The 23,314-nt window shown below is 46.0% G+C and overlaps 1 protein-coding gene across 1 annotated transcript in view; it reads right to left on the bottom strand.

Annotated features, from left to right (window-relative positions):
- Window positions 1-1,191: 1,191 nt before the first annotated feature.
- Window positions 1,192-23,314, bottom strand: part of Dennd2c (DENN domain containing 2C) — a 75,820-nt gene continuing 53,697 nt past the window's right edge. The window contains exons 8-19 of the mRNA XM_038312004.1: window positions 22,565-22,752; window positions 19,357-19,466; window positions 16,166-16,235; window positions 15,292-15,369; window positions 13,324-13,464; window positions 11,887-12,035; window positions 10,730-10,907; window positions 8,748-8,789; window positions 7,693-7,798; window positions 5,575-5,811; window positions 4,793-4,879; window positions 1,192-3,153 (exon numbers count right to left, since the gene is read on the bottom strand). Coding sequence (XP_038167932.1) covers window positions 3,122-3,153; window positions 4,793-4,879; window positions 5,575-5,811; window positions 7,693-7,798; window positions 8,748-8,789; window positions 10,730-10,907; window positions 11,887-12,035; window positions 13,324-13,464; window positions 15,292-15,369; window positions 16,166-16,235; window positions 19,357-19,466; window positions 22,565-22,752 — 1,418 coding nt within the window. The 3' untranslated portion in view covers window positions 1,192-3,121. The remainder of the gene's footprint in view (window positions 3,154-4,792; window positions 4,880-5,574; window positions 5,812-7,692; window positions 7,799-8,747; window positions 8,790-10,729; window positions 10,908-11,886; window positions 12,036-13,323; window positions 13,465-15,291; window positions 15,370-16,165; window positions 16,236-19,356; window positions 19,467-22,564; window positions 22,753-23,314) is intronic.

Genomic DNA, 23,314 nt, shown 5'->3' with positions numbered 1-23,314 from the left:
CATGGGTACCGTGTGGTTCTTTTTTTTTTTTTTCCCCTGAAGCTCCGACGACAATTTTATTAGCGTTTAAGAGAAAAACAATAGTCAATAGTGCAGGTATGAGGCAAGACATGGGGGAAAGGGAGAGGAAGCCAGGTCTTCCGAGTTAGGCATGGAGGTTAGCAATGCAGATGAGACTTAGCAGCCGCGTAGCAGAAGCGAGAGGGATTTAAGAGGGAGAAAGCACGAAACATTCGGGGCGTGGGGACTTCGCAAGAGTCTGGACTTGACTAAAGGAGAGAAACATATATTTCCCACACCATTTAACCTCCCACCTTCTAAACTGACATAATACTGAACTTCTAGCATTCTTTGCTTTATCCTCATTTTGCAGGCCCTTTAAGAATGTTTTTTTATAGACACTAGAAATGGGAGCCTGTTTCCAATGAAAATAATGAGTCTTCAGATCTAACCACCTTAAAGCCCCATTTCAATCACCAGCGCTGCAAACGCCTCTTCCCTTCCAGGACTGGAATTACATCTACAGGATGCCTCGTTTAAAAAGCTGTCATGTTTTTTGTCTTTAGGGCCTACGTAAAACCTAATCATTTGTCTTTAGAATTTGTGGTAATAGCGATCCTCATTGGCTCCCAAGCCCTTGATTGTTGCTGGTATACATTCTCTGTTAAGTATCTCCCAGACTAAGAGGTAAATGAAAAAAAAAGTGGGACTATATATCCTGCCTAATGTGCATTCAACCAAGGCTCGTTTGTTAAGGGCTTTGGGAAAGCTGCTCTCAGCTATAAGCCTGGTTAGGCTAAGAGGGATATAGGATGTAAATGTGCGGCTTCACAACTTGTGGTTTGATGAGAACTGCCTTTCCTAGACTTAGGTGTGTGAACACTCGGTCCCCAGTTGGTGGCGCTGTTGCGGTGGTTTAGGAGGCGCAGCCTGGCAGAGGCCAGTCAGTCACTAGGGGTAGGAGAGTTTAAAGCCTCACACTGTTTTAAATGCACTGTTTCCAAATTGCTGTTTGAAGACCTGAGCTCTCAGCTCCCCACCCCTGCCTCCATGCCTTTGGCTTGGTGCCATGCTTCCTCACTACGATGGGCTCTTCTCCCGCGGACCTGTCAGCCAAACAAGCTTTCTTCAAGTTGCTTGTTTTATCACTGCAGCAGGAACATAAGTAATACACATCCTAAGTGGATTTAGTTTAAATTCTCCAGGAGATCGGTGGGACTTTTAAAATGTCTTTATTCATTAAAAGATCTGTAAACATTTGATAGAAATCTTGAACAATTCTTTTTACAAACATGTCCAGTATTCACAACATTTTACAAAAACAAAACACAACAAACTCAAGGAAAGGAAGCAGCTTTGGATTGTAAGAAGGTAAGATTCTTATCCCCAATGCACAGTCATGACCAACCACAGCAAACACTCCTATTCCCATCTGATAAACAACCAAAGGTTCCTTCAGGACTGGAGTGTGAGAAGAGAACAGTACCACAGGGGAAAGTGGCACCAGCATTTAAAGACACAGGCCCAGGTCTTTCCCTGGACCCACACTTAGGAACCATATTGCACGGCACCAACCTGCCTGCATTCATTCAGACACGCGTGGACTGGACCGTCAGCCAGCCGTATCCCAGCACAATGTACAACACTTAAGTCTGAGTGAATCGTCTCCATTCTAGGGAACACTGTTACCAAAGCCTAAAGACAACAACTGACATTTGCCACAACAATTATCATCTGTCAATGAAAACCACACCTTCATTGACAAACTCCTTTTTCCCAGGCACTAGTCACACTTTAGATGTTCAGCATCTGGATGATGAAGAGGTATAGGCTTAGGAAATACTGAGTCTAATTAGAACAAAAACTTACAACAACATAGAAATAAAAGTGTGGCAGAGCACACAGCAAGCCCTGGGTTCTATTCCCAGCACCAAAGACAAACAAAGAACAGTGTCTCATCAAGACACCCGGAGCTTGAAGTCTCAACAAAGCTTAGAGGCGGCTCTGGGATACTCCACGGAGAGCTTTAAACATTGCTATAACACTAAAGAGCCCCAGCTTCCATCTGTAGGACTCACTAGCTTTCTCTGTGTTCGTAAGTCAAGTGTTTTTGCTCAGCTCTGTCTGAAGGGCATAACTGGCCAAAGCACTTAACCTTTCGGAACTCCAGTTTCTTGCAAAATATCACGAAGCTGATGGAAGACTTGAATAAAATGACATAGGGAAATGTAGCACAGCGCAGCAAATTGTGAACACCAAAAGCCAACAAACAGGTAGCTTACGTCCTTGAAGGGACATCTTCACATTGGCTCCATTCCACAAAGTCTAAGAATGCTGACAGGTGAGAGGCGACCTACTCTGCAGGACACATGGTCTGATGAAGACCAGCATGCTGTCTGCCTTTTTTAAAGGTACTAACATGAGTGAAATTCTCCAAGATAGGGTCAGGGGGTTATCAACAGTGGAACACTGGAATCCGAAAGCCCAAGCAGCCCCTGGTTAAAGCAGCTCGATGCTCTCCTGACGAGAACCGCATAAGGTGTACCCAATGCTCTCCATTTCTACCGAGTCTCTCTAGCGCCTGGAACTCAGCATTTTTCTCTTAGTCTCATCTCTGCGCTGTTCTCAAAAAATGCAACACCGAGTATTTCCAAGTCTTTTTCTTGTAAAGAACGACTGCTTTCGTAGACTAAGCACAAACTGAGCTTCTTGTAGCCACCAATAACTAAAGAGAAACACCACAGTAAAAATAATTTGGCTAGGCATGGTGATACTTGCCTTTAATCCCAGCACTTGGGAGTCAGAGGCAGGCAGATCTCTGTGAGTTTGAGGCCAGTCTGGTCTATAGAGTGAGGTCCAGGACACCCAGGGCTACATAGACAGACCCTGTCTCAGAAAACAAAACCACCAACCAACCAACCAAACAAACAAAAAGTTCCCAAATTAGAAGCAGAAGAGAGTGCACTGGCTCTCAGGTTGGTCTGTAGCAACAGAGAGTCCTCCTCCGACAGCCTTTCTCCTTTCACAATCTCAAGGACTCTACAGGACTCTTCAATGCGTCCAGACCCTTGGAGACATGCTGTCTTTGGCACTTTCCATTATGTTGAGAATGGAAACACATTCACTTCTTGTGGAGAAATCTCATTTTGCTTCCTGGAAGGAGGAGAAGAGCGTGAGTACCTTGTTTTTTTATTTTAAAATATTTATTTATTTATTTATTATGTATACAATATTCTGACTGCATGTGTGTCTGCAGGCCAGAAGAGGGTGCCAGACCTCATTACAGATGGTTGTGAGCCACCATGTGGTTGCTGGGAATTGAACTCAGGACCTTTGGAAGAGCAGGCAATGCTCTTAACCTCTGAGCCATCTCTCCAGCCCCGTGAGTACCTTGTTTGATCTTTACCCGTTGTACATCTGAGCCAAGTGACTAACAAGCTGGCCACTCAGAACCACTCACTAGCTCAGTGGTCTTGACAAGAGCTGTGGTTGGGAGAAGTGTCCCCCAAATCCTACATGTAAAAGCTTGGAAATGGAACCTTAAGGAGGTGCAGCCCAGAGGGGGGACGGCTGGTCATGAGTGTGCCCTTTCTCATCACTGCTTCCTGGCAGCCATGACACAAACAGCTTCTTCTGCCTTCTACCCACATCTTGCCAAAATGTATTACCATGCCACAGGCCCAAAAGCATCAGGGTCAATCAGCTACGGGCTGAAACTCCCCTAACTAGGAACCAAATAAGCCTCCAGAGTCTAAGGCCTCGTTCTTACCACCTTCAGCGTTCTGTTGCACTAATGGAAAGCGATCAGGTGATGTGTTTAGCCACTAAAAAGCCCATGAGTGTCTAATTGCAGAGGTGGAAAAGAACTCAAGACATAATCTAATACAGGTGGTTTTCACCTCGAACTGTAGTCTCAAATTACCTGGCCCACTCTGGAGATTTCCCAGAGCTCAAGGGAAACTTTTTTTTTTTAAATTTTTATTTTTTGGTTTTTCGAGACAGGGTTTCTCTGCAGCTTTAGAGCCTGTCCTGGAGCTAGCTCTTGTAGACCAGGCTGGTCTCGAACTCACAGAGATCCGTCTGCCTCTGCCTCCCGAGTGCTGGGATTAAAGGCGTGCGCCACCACCGCCGGGCTAAGGGAAACTTTTTTAAAGTCCCTAAAGATTATCATCTGATCGAATCTAGCCCCCAGGTACAGATGAAATCATAACCTGCGGCATTTGCCTGTGGCCTTTCAGCTAGTGAGGGACAGGGTCTAACCAGAGGCACACATGCCAAAGCTCAGAGTGTAAGCCATTGTTTGGATGGACACACCGCTGTTCTCATGTCGTACTGGAATTTAAACATCACAAGGAAATGCAAAATCAGAGTGAGGCACCCTCTCTGCTTCTCAGTCCCCCAGATCGGGTACTTTATAAGTCAGGGGTCGATGGACATCCTAAAATTATATGTAAAATTTATCTGTAAGAAATTTTCTGATAAATAGGACCACTTTTAAAAAAGCATGCCCAAAGGATGTAACCTGGAAAAGCTTCGTGATCATGAAATGGAAAGTTTTACCATAAGGTTAGTTAGGGGTTTCATGAAGGGAGACAGCCCAGGCCCACCCTGCTGGGGAATTCCCAGCATTTGAGGTGACCGGCTTTCTGAAACATCAGGACCCAGGGTCACAGTGTCCAGTCAGTCAGCTAGAGGTCACACTGCTGATTGACTATGAGTCTTCGGGATGAGGTCTGTTGACTGCAAAGGTCTTTTACAGCCATTTATCCAACAGAAGAACAAAGCAACTCACCAAGACTCCGCAAAATTCTATTCACCCCACTGGGTTCCGACTCAGGAATTGTTTCCAAATACTGGAGAGCCCGGACTTCAAATAAACCTATGACGAAGACATAGCGGTGAGACTGTCCAGCACTCCATCCTGACAACCAGTTAGATAAAACCTTCCTTTTCTTTTGCTTTTTGGCGGTGCTGTGGGCAGACTCTGGCCTTTGCACACGCTAGGCATGCTCTACTACTGAGTACTGAGCTATACCCCTTTTTACTTGCTTAATTTGTGTATGTTCATGCCTTTATGTATGTGTATGGGGTTGGCATATGCATACCACAGCACACATGTAGAGGTCAGAGGTCAGGGAGTGGTGTCTGTTCTCTTCTTCCAACACACTGAGCCAGGGATGGAACTCAGGTTGCCTTTACCAGATGACCCATCTCCCTAGCCCTAATCTTGTTCTTACTACCAATGATGTATCAGTGTAGTTAAACAGTACTACAGATAATTCCTGTAGTAACTCAGATGTGCCCTTGTAAGTCTACACATATTCTTTTATTAAGATTTATTTATTTATTATGTATACAACTTTCCTTCCATGTCTGCCTGCATGCCAGAAGAGGACACCAGATCTCATTATAGCTGGCTGTGAGCCAACATGTGGTTGTTGGGAATTGAACTCAGGACCTTTGGAAGAGCGTCGGTGCTCTTAACTTCTGAGACATCTCTCCAGCCCTTGTCTATTAGTCAATCCTTCTAAGTATTCACCAACTAAGAAGATACTGGTTTATGGTAGAACCCACCTTTAACTCCGCTTTGCCGAAGCTCCCGGTCCTGGACAAATCCCGCAAACATCTGTGTCTCCATGAAGAGATCTAGAAAGTGGCGAACACTCCGGGAAGTGTGGGACTTTCGGAATGGCTCCCTCAGGAAAACACGCTCCCCGCGCTCTGTGACAGTCATATTCAGAGAATAATGTCCTACGAGCTCCACAAAAAACCTCACAAATGCTTCAGACACCAGAGAATTGAGGGTCACATCTGTTTGAAAAGGAAAGAAACGAAGAGAAGGATCTATGTTTTGTGAACTCTGACAGTGGTTATGGAAGCCATGTTTAAGAGCCATGGAAACTGAGGATAAACACTGGAGCGTGCATTTCTAGCTTGCTGCACAGCCCGTGCCGTGCGCAAAGCAAATGGCTGCTGTCGCGTCCCAGGCTTTCCTCCCGGTACTCTTACTGCGCCTGGCAGCCTGGCTTCCACACTATGGTTTCACCACTCAAGCAAATGCAGCCTGTTTTCCGACTTGTCCGCTCCTCTCCCTTCTGTGCTGCCTCTGAGCCCCCGTCCTCCCCTGGCCTCCCAATTCCTGTCTTGCCTGTGTCACCGACAATTTGGATTTCTCTTGCCCCTTCTTCCTCCCCTGAGTGTGGTCCCAGGACCACTTCTCTTCTCCAGTCTACGCCTTAAAAAGCTGATTGGCAGCCGGAGCTGGTGGCTCACGTCTGTAATCCTCGCACTTGGGAGATGCAGTCAGGAGGATCAGGAGTTCAAGATCATCCTACATAATATAGCTACACACTATAAAGCTAGACAGTGAGCTTTGAGGCCAGTTTGGGCTGCATGAGATCCTGTCTCAAACAACAGCAGCAGCAGCAGCCAACAAACAAAGCCAGCTGGCACAGAGACAGAGCTGGCTATGCAATTCCAATCTTCATCTCCAGATCAGTATCTCACCCTTTCCACTCTCAGGCTGTCTATGGAGGTCATTATTTGGCTGTCTCATTATTCATTGCCTAATTTATAAAGTGCAGAAATTCCATTTGTCTAGAGGTTACCATATCCAGATCCTTTACAAAACTCGGTAGGCTATGAGCCAATTAAAATAAGATATATCAAAACACAAACGCACTATATTCTTCTACAAATCACTTGCCACTTCAACTTTCTCACCTTCTACTGCACTAAGATTTAATTCTAATAAAAGTAATTTATTGAGTATTAAGTGCATGTCAGGCACTCCACCAGGCACTCTTACAGAGACAACAAATAATCAGACATGCTTCCATTGCTCTCTGTCTGCCTGTCCGTCCACCCATCCATTTCGACTCCAGCACACACCTCTCGCTTTAGGATCTTTTACCTAGGCTGGTCTCAAACTTAGGTTCTCTTCCTACCTCCTGGTGCTGAGACTACAAGAATGAACTACTGTGCCTGGGGAATAATACTTGAGTTTGTGGTTTGTTTTTTTTTTTTTTTTTTTTTTTTTAAAGATGAGGTCTCTCCAGGCTGGCCTGGAACTCACAGTGTAGACCACCTCAGAATACTGGAATTAAAGGCCCATGTTACACACCCTGCCTCAAGCCGATGCTTTACGGCCCCTTTAGGTCTCTTCCCTTCCTCATGATCCATCCCACCAGGAAACAGCTTTGCTTTCCCCTCTGAAATGTTGATGATGACACTGCTTTTCGTTGCTTTGGTTTTTGAGACAGAATCTCATTATGTAGTCTTTGCTGGCCTGGCACTGTGTCGATCAGGCTGGCCTTGAACTCATAGGAATCCAAAGGCTCTGCCTTCTAAGTGCTGAGGTTAAAGGCAAGTGTCACCGTGACCACTGACACCTACTTTATATAGAGTCATGGGAAGGGAAGGGGGAAAGTCAGTAAATACTGGTAAGAAGGGGACTTTTTTTTTTTTTTTTTTTAAAGACAGGACGAAGAACTCAAAGAGACAGACCTATGGGGAGAAAGCAGTCTACAAATGTAACTTTCCAGCAGTCCCGTGGCAGAAGCGGGCAGACTGGGGATCATTAAGGAAGGGCGTGAGAGTCTCGAGACGCGCTCCTTTGGCGCACCGCGAGCCAGTGCTGGACCTGCAGTGTGTGCACTGCCTTCACCTCCACCCTCTGCCCGCCTCCCACACCTTGTGAGAACTGCTGCTCCTGGGCCAGGACTTCGTCTCGGTCTTCCAGAATCTGGGCCAGGGCAGCCTGCAGCTTAGGCGGCAGGATTTCATCCTCATCGGATACCTTGGGGGAAGCACACTGCGTGAGCCTTCGGCAAGCACAGACATGCACAGCTAACAGCCCCCAGCCCCCAGGTGGCTCTGTGGAAACTCTGCCTGACGAGTCATTTGAGATTCTATCATCTACATAGACTCAGAACACACGATGTTCACAGTGTACCGTAACTTTACTTTTAAAAATTACGTGACACCTTATCAAACTCTCAGGGACTTTTTTCTTTTTTACAAATTCTCTCATCTATAAGCTTCATTCTTTGTCTCCAACGCCATCTCCAATAAATGGCAGTTCAAATGTGAGAAGCCAACTGATTTAAAAGAGAAAGATTTGCTTTCCATGCTTAGTTTACACCCAGAGAGCTGCTGTGAGACTCATCGCTGTCTCCCCTCTCCCTTGAGCATCCATCAGAAAGGACCATGTCTTCCCGCCCCAGGATGCCTTGTTAGGATTGCTGTAAACCTTCTCTGAAGCACTGCATAAACACCCACTGCCCTCAGTCTCTGAGACTCCTGTTTAGATCCTAACTGCCTAACCGAGCACAGACTAACAACTCCGGCTAACTGCTCTTCTCTTCCTTCCGTGGCGCTGACTTGGACACGGCAGCTTGTGATCAGATGGGTACTCTACCACTGAGCTGCATCCTCAGCCCAATAAACTTAATTAACCTAGAGGCTTATATGTCAACCCTTCTGGAGTCAAAGGGATGGTTACTTCTTTTGGGAATAACATTTATGCTGTTTCCTCCTTCCTCCTTTGGGGTGGACACCTATAAGTGCAAGCCAAAGTTTTCAGGCCAATCTTGTATGGCTAGCTACAGTGTCAACTTGGAGATGGGTATGAACCAGAAATCCTTTCTGAGTCACTTCTCTAGGCACTTTCGCCTATTTTCTGTCTAATTGCCTACAGAGACACCTATCCTCCCAAGCATTATGTAAGCATCTCCTTTGTCACTCACCTCCTGCAGGAACTTGTCCGCACAGAGATCAACGATCAGCACCTGAGAAATAAAGGAGACGGGCAGGTTCAACCAGAGACATCCACAGACACACCAGGCGCTGCTGCCTCGGGATGGGCGCTCGATTCTTTCAGGCCATGGGAATAGTTTCAAACAAAATCAACTCAAAGCCGCAGTCAATTTAAAAGTTACTCCATGAAAACAACAAATGAGTTGGAAAAAGAAAAAGGTATGCACAATCATATATCCCTCAGCTCTCCCGGTCCATGTGGCGGGGCAGTGGGGAGACAGCCTTTCAGCAAGCGACACTGAACAAGTGGGCAGCTGCACAGAGGGGAAATCCCCAAACATCTCTACACCACACTGCTTGCAAACAAATGAAGTTCTAGGTGGAGTCAGAAAAAAGTCAAACGCAGTGAGATGCCAGGAGGAAGTCTTCCTCTTCATTAAACTAATGTGAAAATGTAAGCAGCTCATGAAAATGCCAGTCACAAAAGAGAAGATTGGCATCTCAACCACATTACAATGAGCAACTCTCCTGCATTAAAAAGTGTCATTTTAGGCTGGGTGTGGTGACGCAAGATACAATACCAGCAGTCTGGAGGCTGTGACAGGACGGTTGCCAAGCCCCAGCCCTGGAGGCGTAGTGAGACCCTGTATCAAAACCAGACACGTGACCTTTACCCTGAAACCCAACAACACCCACTCCCCCACGCCCCGAAAACAAGTTCAGAACATGGTTTTGAAAAATGAAAGGCCAAGCCCCAGGGATGGTGATGTAGCCCAGTTGGCAGAGGGCTTGCCTCGTGGGAACAAAGCCCCCAGTCTGGTCCTCTGCACTGGATGGGTCAGGCCGTATGTCTGGAGCACCAGGACTGGGGACAGCAGGTGGACAGCGGGAAGTTCAAACTCATCCAGGGCTACAAAGTGAATCTGAGGCCAGTCTGGGCTTCCTGAGAGCCTCTCCCTCCAAAAAGGACCTCCAAAAAAAGACACCCCCTCCAAAAAAAAAAAACACACAGAGGCTTTTGGGTTGGGCTGTAGTTCAGGGTTAGAGCAGTCATCTAAGTAAGCACCCTGGATAGAATATGATTTATAATAGATGATATCCAATGGCCAATAAATGTACCTCAAAAGCAACCAGGAAACACAAACTCAACTACAGTGAGATACACACAGCTCCACAGCCACCAGTCTGGACGGCTAAACCACACGACACATGGCGCTGGTGCCGTGCAAGGCAGCAGCTGTTCCCCTGCGCTGATGGGAGAAGCCGAAACTAGTGTTCCCTGAAGAACCTGGATTTGATTTTCTGAAGTGGAAGGTGTGCTCGTCCTAGCACTCAGAACTCGATCTGGAAGCGTATACTCCCAGAGCTCAAGCTGCAGGGATCGAGTGTGATGGATAAAAATATTTACAGCAGGATTACTGATAAAAACCTCAAGTTGGAGGCAGGTGGAACTCTGAGTTCAAGGCCAGCCTTGAATATAGAGCAAGTTCCAGGACAGCCAGGGTTACATAGAGAAAACCTATCTCAAAATAAAATAAAACCTCCTTTTTATGCATAGATGGGTCCACCACTCACTACTGCAAAAAGAGCATTAGATGCAAACGTACCATGGAATTGCTTCCACTTTCAGAAAGATATAGAATATGACAGTGCAATAAATTGTCAATTATTGTATTCTTAAAACATTTAGATTTATTCATTTTTATTTCATGCATATGAGTGTTTTGCTCACACATCTGTCAGTATCATGTGCACCCTGGAACTGGAGCTATGGGGAGCTGTGAATCACCAAGAGGGAACTGGGAATCGAACTGGATCTTTTGCAAGAACAAAAGGTCTTAACTCCTAAGCCATTTCTGAAGCCTACATGATAACATTATATTAATAACAATTCTACCCCTCTTAAAAGACTGTTTGGTTTCCTTCCCCAGTGCACTAGTATCGCCCAAAGGTGCAATGTATTCCCTCTTACCTCTTCAATGGGAAGGTCCTGGAGGTGGGGTAAGGAACAAGACAAGATTCCAATAAGAAATGGAGTAGGGGAGCACACTATGTCAATCATGGACGCTGGTAACACGGGGATGTAGGTGTGCTGCCAGGTGAATGGGTACAGTGTAGCTACCACAGCATGGCCACACTTTGACAGGGTGCTGGATAGAGTAGAAAGCACATGGAACGAAACATTATGCTAAAGAATTACACAGTGACCTCGCTGGTCTTCACAGATCAACAACCCTGTGAATATGTATTAAATGCTAGCAAATTCATCTCAGTCTGGTTCACCATAATTTATCATGCTAAAAAATAAACAAACAAACAAAATCAATGTTTGACAGGTGATGGTGGTTCATTCAGGCCTTTAATCCCAGCATTCAGAAGGCAGAGGCAGGCAGACCTCTGTGACATCAGCCTGGTCTACAGAGTAAGTTCCAAGACAGCCAACGCAACACAGAGAAACCCTGTCTCAAAAAACCAAAAACAACAACAAAACCAAAAAAACCAATGTTCACATAGAAAGGCAATACTGACATTTCTAGAAGATGTGGGGATCTCACTCTGTTGCCCAGGCTGTCCTTGAACTCCTGGGCTCAAGTGATTCTTCTGCCTCCTGAGTAGATGGGACACAAGTGGGACCCATTCAGCCCTGTGAGCTATACCAATTTTTAAAATTTCTTCTTGTTTTGCTGGCTAGTTGGTTGGTTTTCTGTTTGTTTTGAGACAGGGTCTCTGCAGCTGTGGATGGCTCTGCCTCCTGAGTACTGGGATTAAAGGTGTATACCATGACAACTATATAAAGGTGTATACCATGACAACTATATAAAGGTGTATACCATGACAACTATATAAAGGTGTATACCATGACAACTATATAAAGGTGTATACCATGACAAGTAGTCATCTCTGTAATCTTCTCATACAAGTCTTTACAACTTCTGTCTGCTCCATCTGGATGCCGGGGACTGAACCTGGGCTCCTTGTAAGAGTAACAAGTGCTCCAATAATTACTGAGCCAGCTCTCCGGCTCCAGTTCTAGCTATTTTAAATAGAGTCCCATTGTAAAAGACAGAACAAAACAAAAAACGCAAGCTAAACACCACCATGAAGTAACCTATTCCACTAATTTCTTACCTTAGGCTGTTGGCAACAAAGATTACCCTCCGCTCTAAAAGGAGAGAGGCACAGACCCGGATGAGATGACACACACTCAAGCACTTGAAGAGACACTCAAAATCCACGTGTTCCAGCCGCGAATCGAGTGGTCGGCAGAGCTCAACAGACTGAAGCGCAAGAGAAAATCAGAGAGCTGATGTTGGACAGCACCCCTAATGGCCACAGTAACAGAACTTCTTGCTCCTTCGAGTCTGAAAAAGGTCTGCTACTTAGGTCAGGTGTAGTGATCCTAGCACTCAGGAAATAGAAGCAGGTGCATCTCTATGGGTTCAAGGCCGGCCTGGCCTACACAGAGATCCAGGCCAGCCGGAGCAACACAGTGATACCCTGTCTTGAGGGGAAAGTCCACTACAAATAGTTTATGAAATTGCTGCAAAGTTTGGGTAAAATCATTCCATTTGATACATACGTACACACATGATGGAGGACTCTCATTGGTTAATAAACAGCCTTGGATTTTTGATACGGCAGGATTTAGATAGGTGGAATAGACAGAACAGAATGCTGGGAAGAGGGAAGTTAGTCAATCGCCACGCCTCTCCTCTCTGAGCCAGTCGCCATGGAGCCAGCCACCAGGTCAGACATGCTGAATCTTTTCCGGTAAGCCACCACCTTGTAGTGCTACACACATTACTAAATATGGGTTAAAGCAAGATGTGAGGATTAGCCAATAAGAGGCTGAAACTAATAGGTCAGGCAATGTTTAAATGAATACAGTTTCCGTGTAATTATTTCGGGACATAAGCTAGCCAGGAGGCTGGGATTAGGGTGGCAGGAACGCAGCCTGCCGGTCCCGCTGCTCCTTCTACATACACATCTAGCATTTATCACATTTAGACTGCTACTACAGAGGAGCCCAATCTATACCAGGGAAGAAGCCTAGGGCCAAGGATCAACTATCTCACATATTCATTCAGTGTTTCTTAAGAGTTTCAAGGAAATAAAACATATTACCTTGAAAAGGTAAAAGTATTCCTCCCCACATATGGGTTTCTGGAAACCGTGCCTTGCTGTGAGATATTTGTACACTGTGTGAAGATACATTGCCGTGATTGGTTTAATAAAGAGCTAAACGGCCAATAGCTAGACAGGAGGTAGGTGGGACTTCCGGGCAGAGAGAGAGGGGAAGTAGATGAATTGAGGTGTGCAAAGGAGCCAGGAGGAAATAGGAGGTGCAAGATAGAAGAGAGACAACACCGCTTGATAGAATGGATTAATTTAAGTTTTAAGAGCTAGTTGAGAACAAGCCTAAACTACAGGCTGAACTTTCATAATTAATGGTCTGTGTTATTATTTGTGAGCTGGTGTCCTGAAGAAAAATCTGTGTACAGTCCCCAAGTAGTACAAGGCTTGCTTTTAGGTGGCCCCAAACCTCAGTCAGATGAATTAACTTACCCCATCTCCAGCCCCAGGGAGGTAGCTTTTAACTGTGATGGTGCGCCCGGGAGCTGGGAACGGGGCTTCCATGACACTTCGCATGAATGGGTAAACAAGGGCTGGAGACATTTCTCTTCTCTTCTCTACTTCATCCAGGATCTGAACGGGGACACAGACACAAACACAAACAAACAAATCCCATGGTAATTTATTAAGATTTCAGTTCAGAAACATAAAGAAATCCTACTATCAATAAATAACAGCAATAGATTCAAGACCAACAAGCTGTGCAACTGATAAAAGCTCAGAGCACACCCCGAGGCTATCTTTACACCCAGAAGTTATGGGAGTCAACTTATGTTTAGAAACTACTTTTTTAAAAAAAGCATTTTTTCTTCCGTGTGTGTGTGTATGTGTGTGTGTGTGTGTGTGTGTAGATGTGGGTATGCTATGGCTCAAGTGTGAAAGTCAGAAAACCCGTGGGAGCTGTCAGTTCTCTACTTCCACTATGTGGGTCCTGGGGGTCGAACTCTGGTTTCCAGACTTTACCAGTGCTGCCTTTTACAGCGCCTTTACCACTGTGCCATCTCACAACCCTGAAGACCATTTTCACTTCACAAGAGGGTGAAATACACACACACACACACACACACACACACACACACACCACTAACAATGATATACTGCATTTTTCTAGTTGTGTCTAGAAAAAAGCAAGAGGCAAGACATGTTTCAGATATGTTCACCTTTTAAAACTGCTGAGTTTTGGGGCTGGAGAGCTGACTCTGGTTAAGAGCACTTATTACTTATAGAAGCCTGGGTTCAATTCCCAGCACCTACGTGGCAGCCACAACCAGTTGTAACCATACTACCAGGGGATCTGATGCCTTCTTCTGGCCCTCATGGGCAGCAGGCATACATGTTATACACAGACACATATACATGCAAAACACCATACACACAAAATAAACATAAATAAATCTTTAAAAGGAAAATCTCAAACCTGGGAATTTTAGCAAGCCAAAACCATCACAGAGCATCAGTGACAACTTGATCGGGGGTCTCAAGCCTATGGGTTTTTTTTTTTTTTTCATTTTTAAATTCACTGGGGAGATGACTGTGTGTCAGAGACTGTGAGCCAGACCAATAACTCATTGCAATGAACCTTTTGCGGTGGGGCTAACTGGACAAAAGGGTCTATTGTACGTCACACCATTGCTCCCAATACCACTAGGATGAATGAAGAGGTCTTGGAAAGAGAGGAGGTAAGGTTTTTTGTTGTTGTTTGTTTTGCTTTTAATTAAATTTTGGGAGGAAGTCCTTTTGGGGGTTGCTGCAGGGTGAGGGCGGATATGGAAGGACGAGGAGATAAGCAGGATTGGTGTATGATGTGAGATTCCCTAAGAATCAATAAAAGGGGGAGGGGCACACAACTGTCACAGCACAGATACGCAGGCCAGAGGACGACAACATGTGGGGCTCACTTCTCTCCTACCACGTGGGTGTCAAGAATCACATTCAGGTCATCAGCCTACATGGAGCGCGCCTTTACCTGCTGAGCCATTTTGAGAGTCTGAGTCTGCGGTTCTTAACCTACTTGTGGGGTTGTTTTCTCAAAAAGTATGTACAAGCCTATGCCACTCAGTATTCTCCAGTGAAATCACCAGCAACGACAATCACCTCAACCCTAGAAGGTCTCCCCAGCAACGAGTCACCTCAGCCCTAGAAGATTTTCCCAGCAGTGACAGCCACCTTAGCCCTAGCCCACCCCCCAGCAGTGACAGTCACCTCAGCCCTAGAAGGTCCTCCCCAGCAGTGACAGTCACCTCGGCTCTAGAAGGTCGTCCCCCCCCATAGCAGGGACAGTCACTTTGGTCCTAGAAGGTCCCCCCCAGCAGTGACAGCCACCTCGGCTCTAGAAGGTCCCCCCCAGCAGTGACAGTCACCTCAGCCCAAGAAGGTCCTCCAGAGCCCACACTCACTCACCTTTGAGAAAAGATTGAAGCAGCCTAAGCGACTGACCATGCAGTACACCTCAGGGAGACGCTTTCCTTTGCCTTCTGGCTGGAAAAACAAACCAAGAAGAGCAGGGATTTACTCATTTTAACTATTAATTATTTAACAGACCCCCTCCTATGTGGCAGATGCTCGCCCCAAACTTCTAGGCTCAAGCGTGTGCTTTAGACACCAAAGTTGACGGACTACAAGTATGCGCAGGCTTCTTCCAGTGTTGTTGTGTCAGAGCAGGAGGGAGGCTTTCCTCCTCAGGGAGCACATACAGTGGGGAGCACTAAGGAGGAAGGCATGTTTTACTCAGGCTTCTTGCCTAAACAAAAAGGACACCTCAAGCAGGTGGTGACGAGCTGGCTTCTTCCACTGTGCCACACGGACACTCAATCTCTGTGTCGGGGGTTCCTTTCTCTACTGCACAGAAACAGCTCAGTGAAACCCGCAGACTTTCTAAGTCTGACCTTCACCTCGTTCTTGCGATGTGAACTAACATAGCTTCTTTTTTAAAAATTTTATTTTTGTTTTCTGTGTATAGGTGTTTTGCCTGTATGTATGTTTGTGCACCACGTGTGTGCAGTGCCCATGAAGTATCAGAAGAGGGCATAAGATCCCCTGGAACTGGAACCACAGACAGCTGTAAGTCACATTTCCTGTGGATGCTGGGAGTCAAACCTGGGTCTTCTGGAAGACCAACCAGTGTTCTTAACCACTGAGCCATGCCGGGCCTAATGCAGCTTCTTGGATGTGTACATAATTAAGTAGCCCTTAAAGTCATGGAGAGACAGTGCTTCTCAAGTTCCTATTGGCCTTTCCTCTTCCTCAATGGCTCCGGCACCAGTTTGTCACTCACCAAGAGCTTCTTACAGTAACCAAACCACCGACTTCCATCCTCGCCAGTCAACACAAAGGAGAATGTTTCGCTGAAAACAAAGAAACAGCTGCGTAAGACATTACTCACAGAACAGGTAAGAGGAGTCACTCTGCGGTCTAAGAGGAAGCACAACTATTTATTCATTTATTTCACGTCACGTTCCCACAGAGTACCCCAGGCCTTGTCCTGGAGTGAGTGGATACGACGCAAGCTGTGGTATTGCTGTCCCCTTTCACACAGGCAATCAAGCTAGAAAGGATTTTGGCAATGTCATTTCTTCCTTGCAAATTCTTGCGTCTAACTCCGAGAGGCCATATCGAACAGTGATAGAAGAACAACTACACCCTGGGCTGGAGAGACGGCTCACCGGAGAAAGTGCTGGCTGCACAACATGGCCTGGACACCGTCCAACAGTCTGCAGAGCTGGACGCAATAGCATGCATCTGCAATCTTGGCATTCCTACTGTGAGATGGGAGGCAGAGACAGGAGGACCCCAGATTCCTACTGTGAGATGGGAGGCGGAGACAGGAGGACCCCAGCATTCCTACTGTGAGATGGGAGGCAGAGACAGGAGGACCCCAGGAGTTCTAGGGCCAGCTAGCTTGATATAAACCACAGACACTAAGAGAGAGAGCCTATCTTCCAACAAGGCAGAGGCAAGGACTGAACTATGTTGTCCTTTAACGTCCTCACGTGAACATGCATGCCAATTCTCTTCCTCATACATACACAGAGATAAAAAAACCTTACACCCTTTTCATTGTTGTTGTTGGAGACAGGGTTTCTCTTGTAGCCTTGGCTGTCCTGGAACTCACTCTGTAGACCAGACTCACCACCATTGCCCAGCTAGACTATATCCTCAACATATACAAATCAATATGAAAAATATTAACTCCCCATTATAATAGGGGCCAAAAATGAACATCATAGCTGGATGTGGTGGCACACGCCTTTAAACCCAGCACTTGGGAGGCAGAGGCAAGTGGATTTCTGTGAGTTCAAGGCCAGCCTGGTCTACAGAGTGAGTTCTGGGATAGCCAAGGCTACACGGAGAAACCTTGTCTCAACAAAACAAAAATCAATCAAACAACAACAACAACAAAATAAAAAATCACTTACAAAATACCCAAAGAGGATCCCAAAAGAAACTCACTTAATAACCAAAGAACCTCAAATATGAACACTGAATTTGGATGTATCTGTATTCTCCATGTATGAGTGTTCTATTTGCATGCATATCTGTGCAGCACTATGTAGAGCACCCACGGAGACCGAAAGGAGCTTTAGATTCCGAGACTGGACTGTTAGCTGGTTGTGAGCTGCTATACTGCTGGAGTCAAACCCAGGTGCTGTGGAAGAGCAGCCGGTGCTCTTTACCCTAAGCCATCCATGCAGCACTGATGAATCTGCATTCAAATACGGCCAGACGTTAACAGAAAGGAGTATTTACAGTGCTGACTCTGAGCAGTCACACCGCCTTTGCTTTTTATTTACTCTTCTGCGTTTTCTAAGTATTCTAGAACATTCGCAATGCCGGAGGAAGAAGTCAACCTTGGAGCCAGCCAAAAGGAGAGACTGCACCCAGAGCTAGCAGTGCACGTGACGGCACAGGACACCAATGCTAAGAGGTGAAGAGCTGCAATCAGGCTCAGCTGGTTATGGGAGGAGGCGGTTAGGTCGAGGGTGAGGCGGGTCCATAGGACAGTAGCTGAGACTATCATCTGATAGGTCATCAACACATGACATGGTTCAGCTACACAAGCTTTTTTCACCTAAGAGGCATAATTAATAATTATAATTTAGTTTTCTGTGCCTTTTTTTACGTGTATAGATGTTTTGCCCCAATAAGTGTCTGCGCCCCACATCTATGCAGTGCCCAGAGAGGCCAGAAGAGGGCCTAGAGTTACAGCTGAGTGTGGTCGCTGGGAATCCAACCCGGGTCCTCTGGAAGGGCAGCCAGTGCTCTTAACCGCTGAGCCATCTTTTCTGCCCCTTGTCTGTCTGTTTTTCACACAAAGATTCACCGTTTCCCAGCCTGGCCTTCAGCTCTTGGGCCAAGTGAACCTCCTGTCTTAGGACCCCTGAGTAACTGAGAGCACAGACTTATTTTAATATACCCAGATTAAGTGTGAATAACGAAGATACCTATTTACAAAAACAGGATTTGAGGCAAGCTTGGTGGTGCACACCTCTAATCCCAGTGTTCAGGAGGCACAGGCCAGTGGATCTCTGAGTTCAAAGCCACCCTGGTCTTCACATCAAGTTCTGAGACAGGCAGGGATACATTTTCAGTCTCAAAAAAAAAAAAAAAAAAAAAAAAACCCAAAAACAAAAGCAGGATTTGGAAGTGATAATGCTTTTAGAAGCTAAAATTGGTATTTTCCTCTAGATACCTTAATTCCTTTTTAAAGATTTGTTTTTATTATTTTTAAGTGTGTGCATGCACACACACACACACACACAGAGAGAGAGAGAGAGAGAGAGAGAGAGAGAGAGAGAGAGAGAGAGAGAGACAGAGAGAGACAGAGACAGAGACAGAGACAGAATATATGCCCATGGAGAACTGAGGTGTGGGGTCCTTCAGGAGCTGGGATTACAGGCAGCTGTGAGGCACCAGATCATAGGAACTGGGATCTGGGAACTACACTCAGGTCCTCTGCAATAGTAGCACTTGCTCTTCACTACTGAGCCATCCTTCTAGCCCCACGAAACTCTCTAATGCTCAGGTACCCACAGTATCAAGCTGGAGTCTCCCTTTGTACAAAGCCCACAAGGGAGCACAGAATCCAGGCTGGGCCTTCTTCTATCAACTTGGAGGAGAATTAAGATGATGACAGTTGTTCTATTTTGTTTCTAGGTTTAACCCCCAAGGTATAAGTGTAGTCATTGTTATCTCTTTCCCGTTCCCTGTCTGCTTTGGGCCATTTTGCTCTACAGAACCAGTAAACTAAGTAAGGAGATGCACAAACTTGTGTTCTCTTTGACAATGAAACTACTGTTTCCTGAGTGCTCATGGGAAACGTTGTCATTCTGCCCCAGCCCACTCAGCCACTGCGGCTCGAGGTGCTCATGTCCACTCACGGAGACCCACTCCTGACCCTACCCACCCATCACAAACTACGATTCTAGGCACAGGTCCAGCAGACTGAAATCAGAGAAGCTGATTTACCTCTTCAGTTCTGAGGTGGGCACCCAGTTCTTTGAATCAGGAAAACAAAATTTGGGGATGACTTTGAGCCTCTCTTCAGTGTCTTTGGATTGCTTGTAGCTGTGATCACCCTGAAAACAACAGCACAGAACGTCAACCTATGAAAACAGGGAAGAGAAGTCTGGTCTTGGGGAAGCTGGACAGGTCATGCAGAGGTTTCCCCAGCGTGGCTCAGTGCTGCTGGACAGCGGAAGGAGAAAACGGGAGAATCCATGCGTGTGCACCGTGGACAGACGCTGCATACAAAGAATCCCATTGACACAGAAAGGAAGGGTGAAGCCCCTGTGATCTATAGGAGGGAGGCAGTGCTGAAGAGCTTCTCACCCAGAGAAGGACCTAGACTTGGATCTAGACTAGTTTAGAAGGATCTAGACTCAAACTGGTGGGAGTCCAGTGTTTTATGAATCACAGAATTGAAGATAAATAAAAATCCCTTCTACTATATAGCAAAAAAACTAGCCGCTCAAAACATTCTCTGATTAATAATCAAGGATGCTTTAAAAAGGCAGATGAATGTTTTTTAGAAAAGATACTATTTTTAAGTGTTACCCTGTATATAATTATTCCCTTCGCTTTTGCTACCTAATTATAGGCTTGCCACTTCCTGTAAAATTTTAGCATGGAAGACACAAAAGTGTGGTGTAAGCCAGGCATGGTGCTGTCCACCTATAACCCCAGCTCTTGGGAGATGGGGGCAGGAGAGTTAGGAATTCAAAGCCAACCTTGGTTACGTAAGACCCTGCCTCAAAATAACAACAAACAAAAAAAGGTATTGTATTTCAAAATGTAGTCTAAATTTAGTTCAATGAAAAGACATTCAGAATTTGAATAGGTGGGCCTATCTATAAAAACCAGCATAAAAGTATCATTAGTATATTGCTTTTCAGAGAATTAACCAAAGTTCTCTGTACATTTATTTCTTTTAAAAATATGCACCAAGGCTGGAGAGATGGCTCAGCCATTAAAGGCTAGGCTAACAACCAAATATATATATTTGCACCTAAACTATGCCTTTAATCCCAGCACCCAAAAGGCAGAGGAAGGTGGATCCCTGTGAGTTGGAGGCCAGCCTGTTCTACAGTGTGAGTTCTAGGACAGCCAGAGCTACTCAGTGAGACCCTATCTGGAAAAACAAAACAAGACAACAAAATGCACCTATTCTGTGTCACAGGGATGTCCCACTCAGCAGGACAGCATCAGGATGGGGAGTTTAGCTCCCAGAGCAGCTGCCTAGAAATCAGGTGGCCTTGATCCAAGCGCTGGATGTGAAAAAAAGCACCCAACACATTTTGTTAGTTGTAACATGGTGTGTTCACAATCATCTTCAGCCAAGGGTTCCACACCAATCCAGACAGGGCTCGGCTCACCCCCTAATTGATGGGTATCTGAGGCACTAACACAGCAAGCAATTCACCTGGAGGTATTCTTTTTCATTTATTTGTTTTACTTTTAACTGTATGTGTGCCTGTGTATCTTGTGAGGGTATGTGAATATGACTGCAGTTGTCTGTGGAGGCCAGAAGAGGGCACTGGACTGCCATCTGACACCCGTGCTGGGAGCTGACCTCCGGTCTCTGCAAGAGCAGTAGTTGCTTTTAACCACTGAGCCATACTTCCAGCCCTACTGGAGGCATTCTTGATTCATCTGCTGGGGTAAATGCGCCCTCCTCTGGTACTATACCTATCCATTCAAGCTTAGCTTAGCTGTATCTCTCTCTCTCTCTCTCTCTCTCTCTCTCTCTCTCTCTCTCTCTCTCTCTCGTAGGTCTTCTTAACTGGACATGGTAGCACATGTGTGTAATCTTAATACTCGAGAGGCTGAAGCAAAAGGTGATGAGGTTAGAGCCCACCTGAGCTACCTATGGAGTTGAAGGCTCACCTAGACTACAGTGTAAGAATGTTTAAAAAGAGGCCAGGCAAGGTGGTACATGCCTTTATTCCCAGTACTCAGGAGGCAGAGGCAGGTGGATCTCTGTGAGTTCAAGGCCAGCCTGGTCTATAAGAGACAGGCTCCAAAGCTACAGAGAAACCCTGTCTTGAAAAACCAAAAAAAGAATGTTTAAAAGAAAAAAAATCATCTCACCACAAATTGCTGAAAGCACTCCTAGGTGACACTGAAATTTTTCATGAGAAATTTGATTTATACAGTTACTCACTGTTGGGATGTTTCTAAGATTCTCCTCTTCCCTGCCCCTGGATCTTCTTTGAAACACACTCTTCCTACATAGCCCAGGCTGGCCTCTACCTCCTAAGTGCTGGGGTTACAGGCATATCCCCACACTAGCTGAGTTGAGGCCATTTAAAAATGGGAACACAGGCAGGAAACATCTCTTAGGTCCCGAGACAGTGGTGCTTCAGTGACTCTGGAGAAACGTGCAGTTCAGGGTTACGGATCCACAGTCCTAGAGTGACCACGTGCTTACGAGGAACAAGAGGTATTACCTGGCCATGGTGGCTCATGGGCACCATGAGGCATGAGGCAGCCTAGGCTACATAGTGAGTTCCAGGCCAGCCTAGGCTACACAACAAAACTTCATCCCTAAAAACCCGAAGAAGTGATACGGTGCAGGCAACAGAACAGAGAGTGAGTTCGCCCCTAAGGGCCCATCGTAGCCATGCTGAATGTGTAACTCAGAGAATAGGGCTCTTCATGCAATAAATGAGGAAAATCAAGTATAAAATAAATAAATTCATGGGGCCAAGGAGAGGGCTCAGCAGGTAAAGGTATTTACCGCCAAGCCTGATGACTAGAAACCACACGATAGAGAACTAACTCTCATCTCAGATGCAAAGGGACAATAAAAAGTCTTCTCAAACTAGGCAAACAAACAAGAAACCAACAAAACCAAACAGACGAACAAAGAACACCAAATGTAACTAATTAAAATGAAGACCTTTTCCCTTTCATGTGAACCTGCAAAGGGTTTTATTTGCTATTTAATGTCACGCTGCCCAGAGTTCAAGGGGGTCGAGTGCAGAGCTACAGACAGCGCTTCTGTGAGACAGGCAGGATGGGCTTGGTGGCTCCCAGCACCTGGGAAGCTGAGGCAGGAGGATTGCCCATTCAAGGAGAACTTGGGTAAGAGCCTGTTCAATGTTGGTAAACCTGGCAGCGACAACAGTCACCGTGAGGCACAAACAGGAACTCTGGGCGCGTGTTGGCCACCTACCTTGCTGGGGAACTGTTGTATGACCTGGGGGACGTAGTTTGTCCCCGACGCCTTCTTCTGTAGAGAAACCACCACGAAGAGCTCAAACAGCTGCTGCTCCTGCAGTTCGATGAGATCGCGCTCCAGGGTCTGGTAGTGGGGGTTCCTCTTGCAGGGCTGCTGCAGCTGTGCCAAGCGTTTGTGGCGATCTGCAACGAGGTCGCATTTCAGGTTCCTGTGCCCTTCCCTCTAGGCCCATGGTTCTCACAGGGAGAACCCTTTGCAGCCGTGTGCTAGATGAATGCAGCCAAGTCACAAGTACTCCTGCTTGGGCTATGGCATGTGAGAGGGTAGTGCTCGGGAGTCCTATTCCACCTCTAGCAAGCACGAGGACGGACATCTGTGTCCTACCTGATGTACTGCAGACTTACAACACACTCTACGCACATGCTACATGTATTCTTCATGGCCGTGCACCGGGACACAAATAGAACGTCTAGGAAAGATTTCTAGACTGACCATTTTTTCTGGCAATGTTGTAAAGACATAGAAGAGGGGAAGATTTAATAGAAGAATGGAGTCCTACACAGAGATTAAGTACAGGCAGGGCAAATCAAAACCAAAGTCAACCTCACATCAAAAAACCCATCCTTTTCCTTCTCCTTGGCATGGATTACTAATAAGAGATGGCTCAGTGGTTAAGAGCATGTACTGTTCTTCCAGAGGACCTGAGTTTGTTTCCCCACACATCAGGTGGTTCATCACTGCCAG

The sequence above is a fragment of the Arvicola amphibius genome, chromosome 14, assembly GCF_903992535.2.
Source record: "Arvicola amphibius chromosome 14, mArvAmp1.2, whole genome shotgun sequence".
Classification (NCBI taxonomy): domain Eukaryota; kingdom Metazoa; phylum Chordata; class Mammalia; order Rodentia; family Cricetidae; genus Arvicola; species Arvicola amphibius.
The sequence above is the reverse complement of the archived record's forward strand: the minus strand, read 5'-3'. Positions and strand labels throughout refer to the sequence as shown.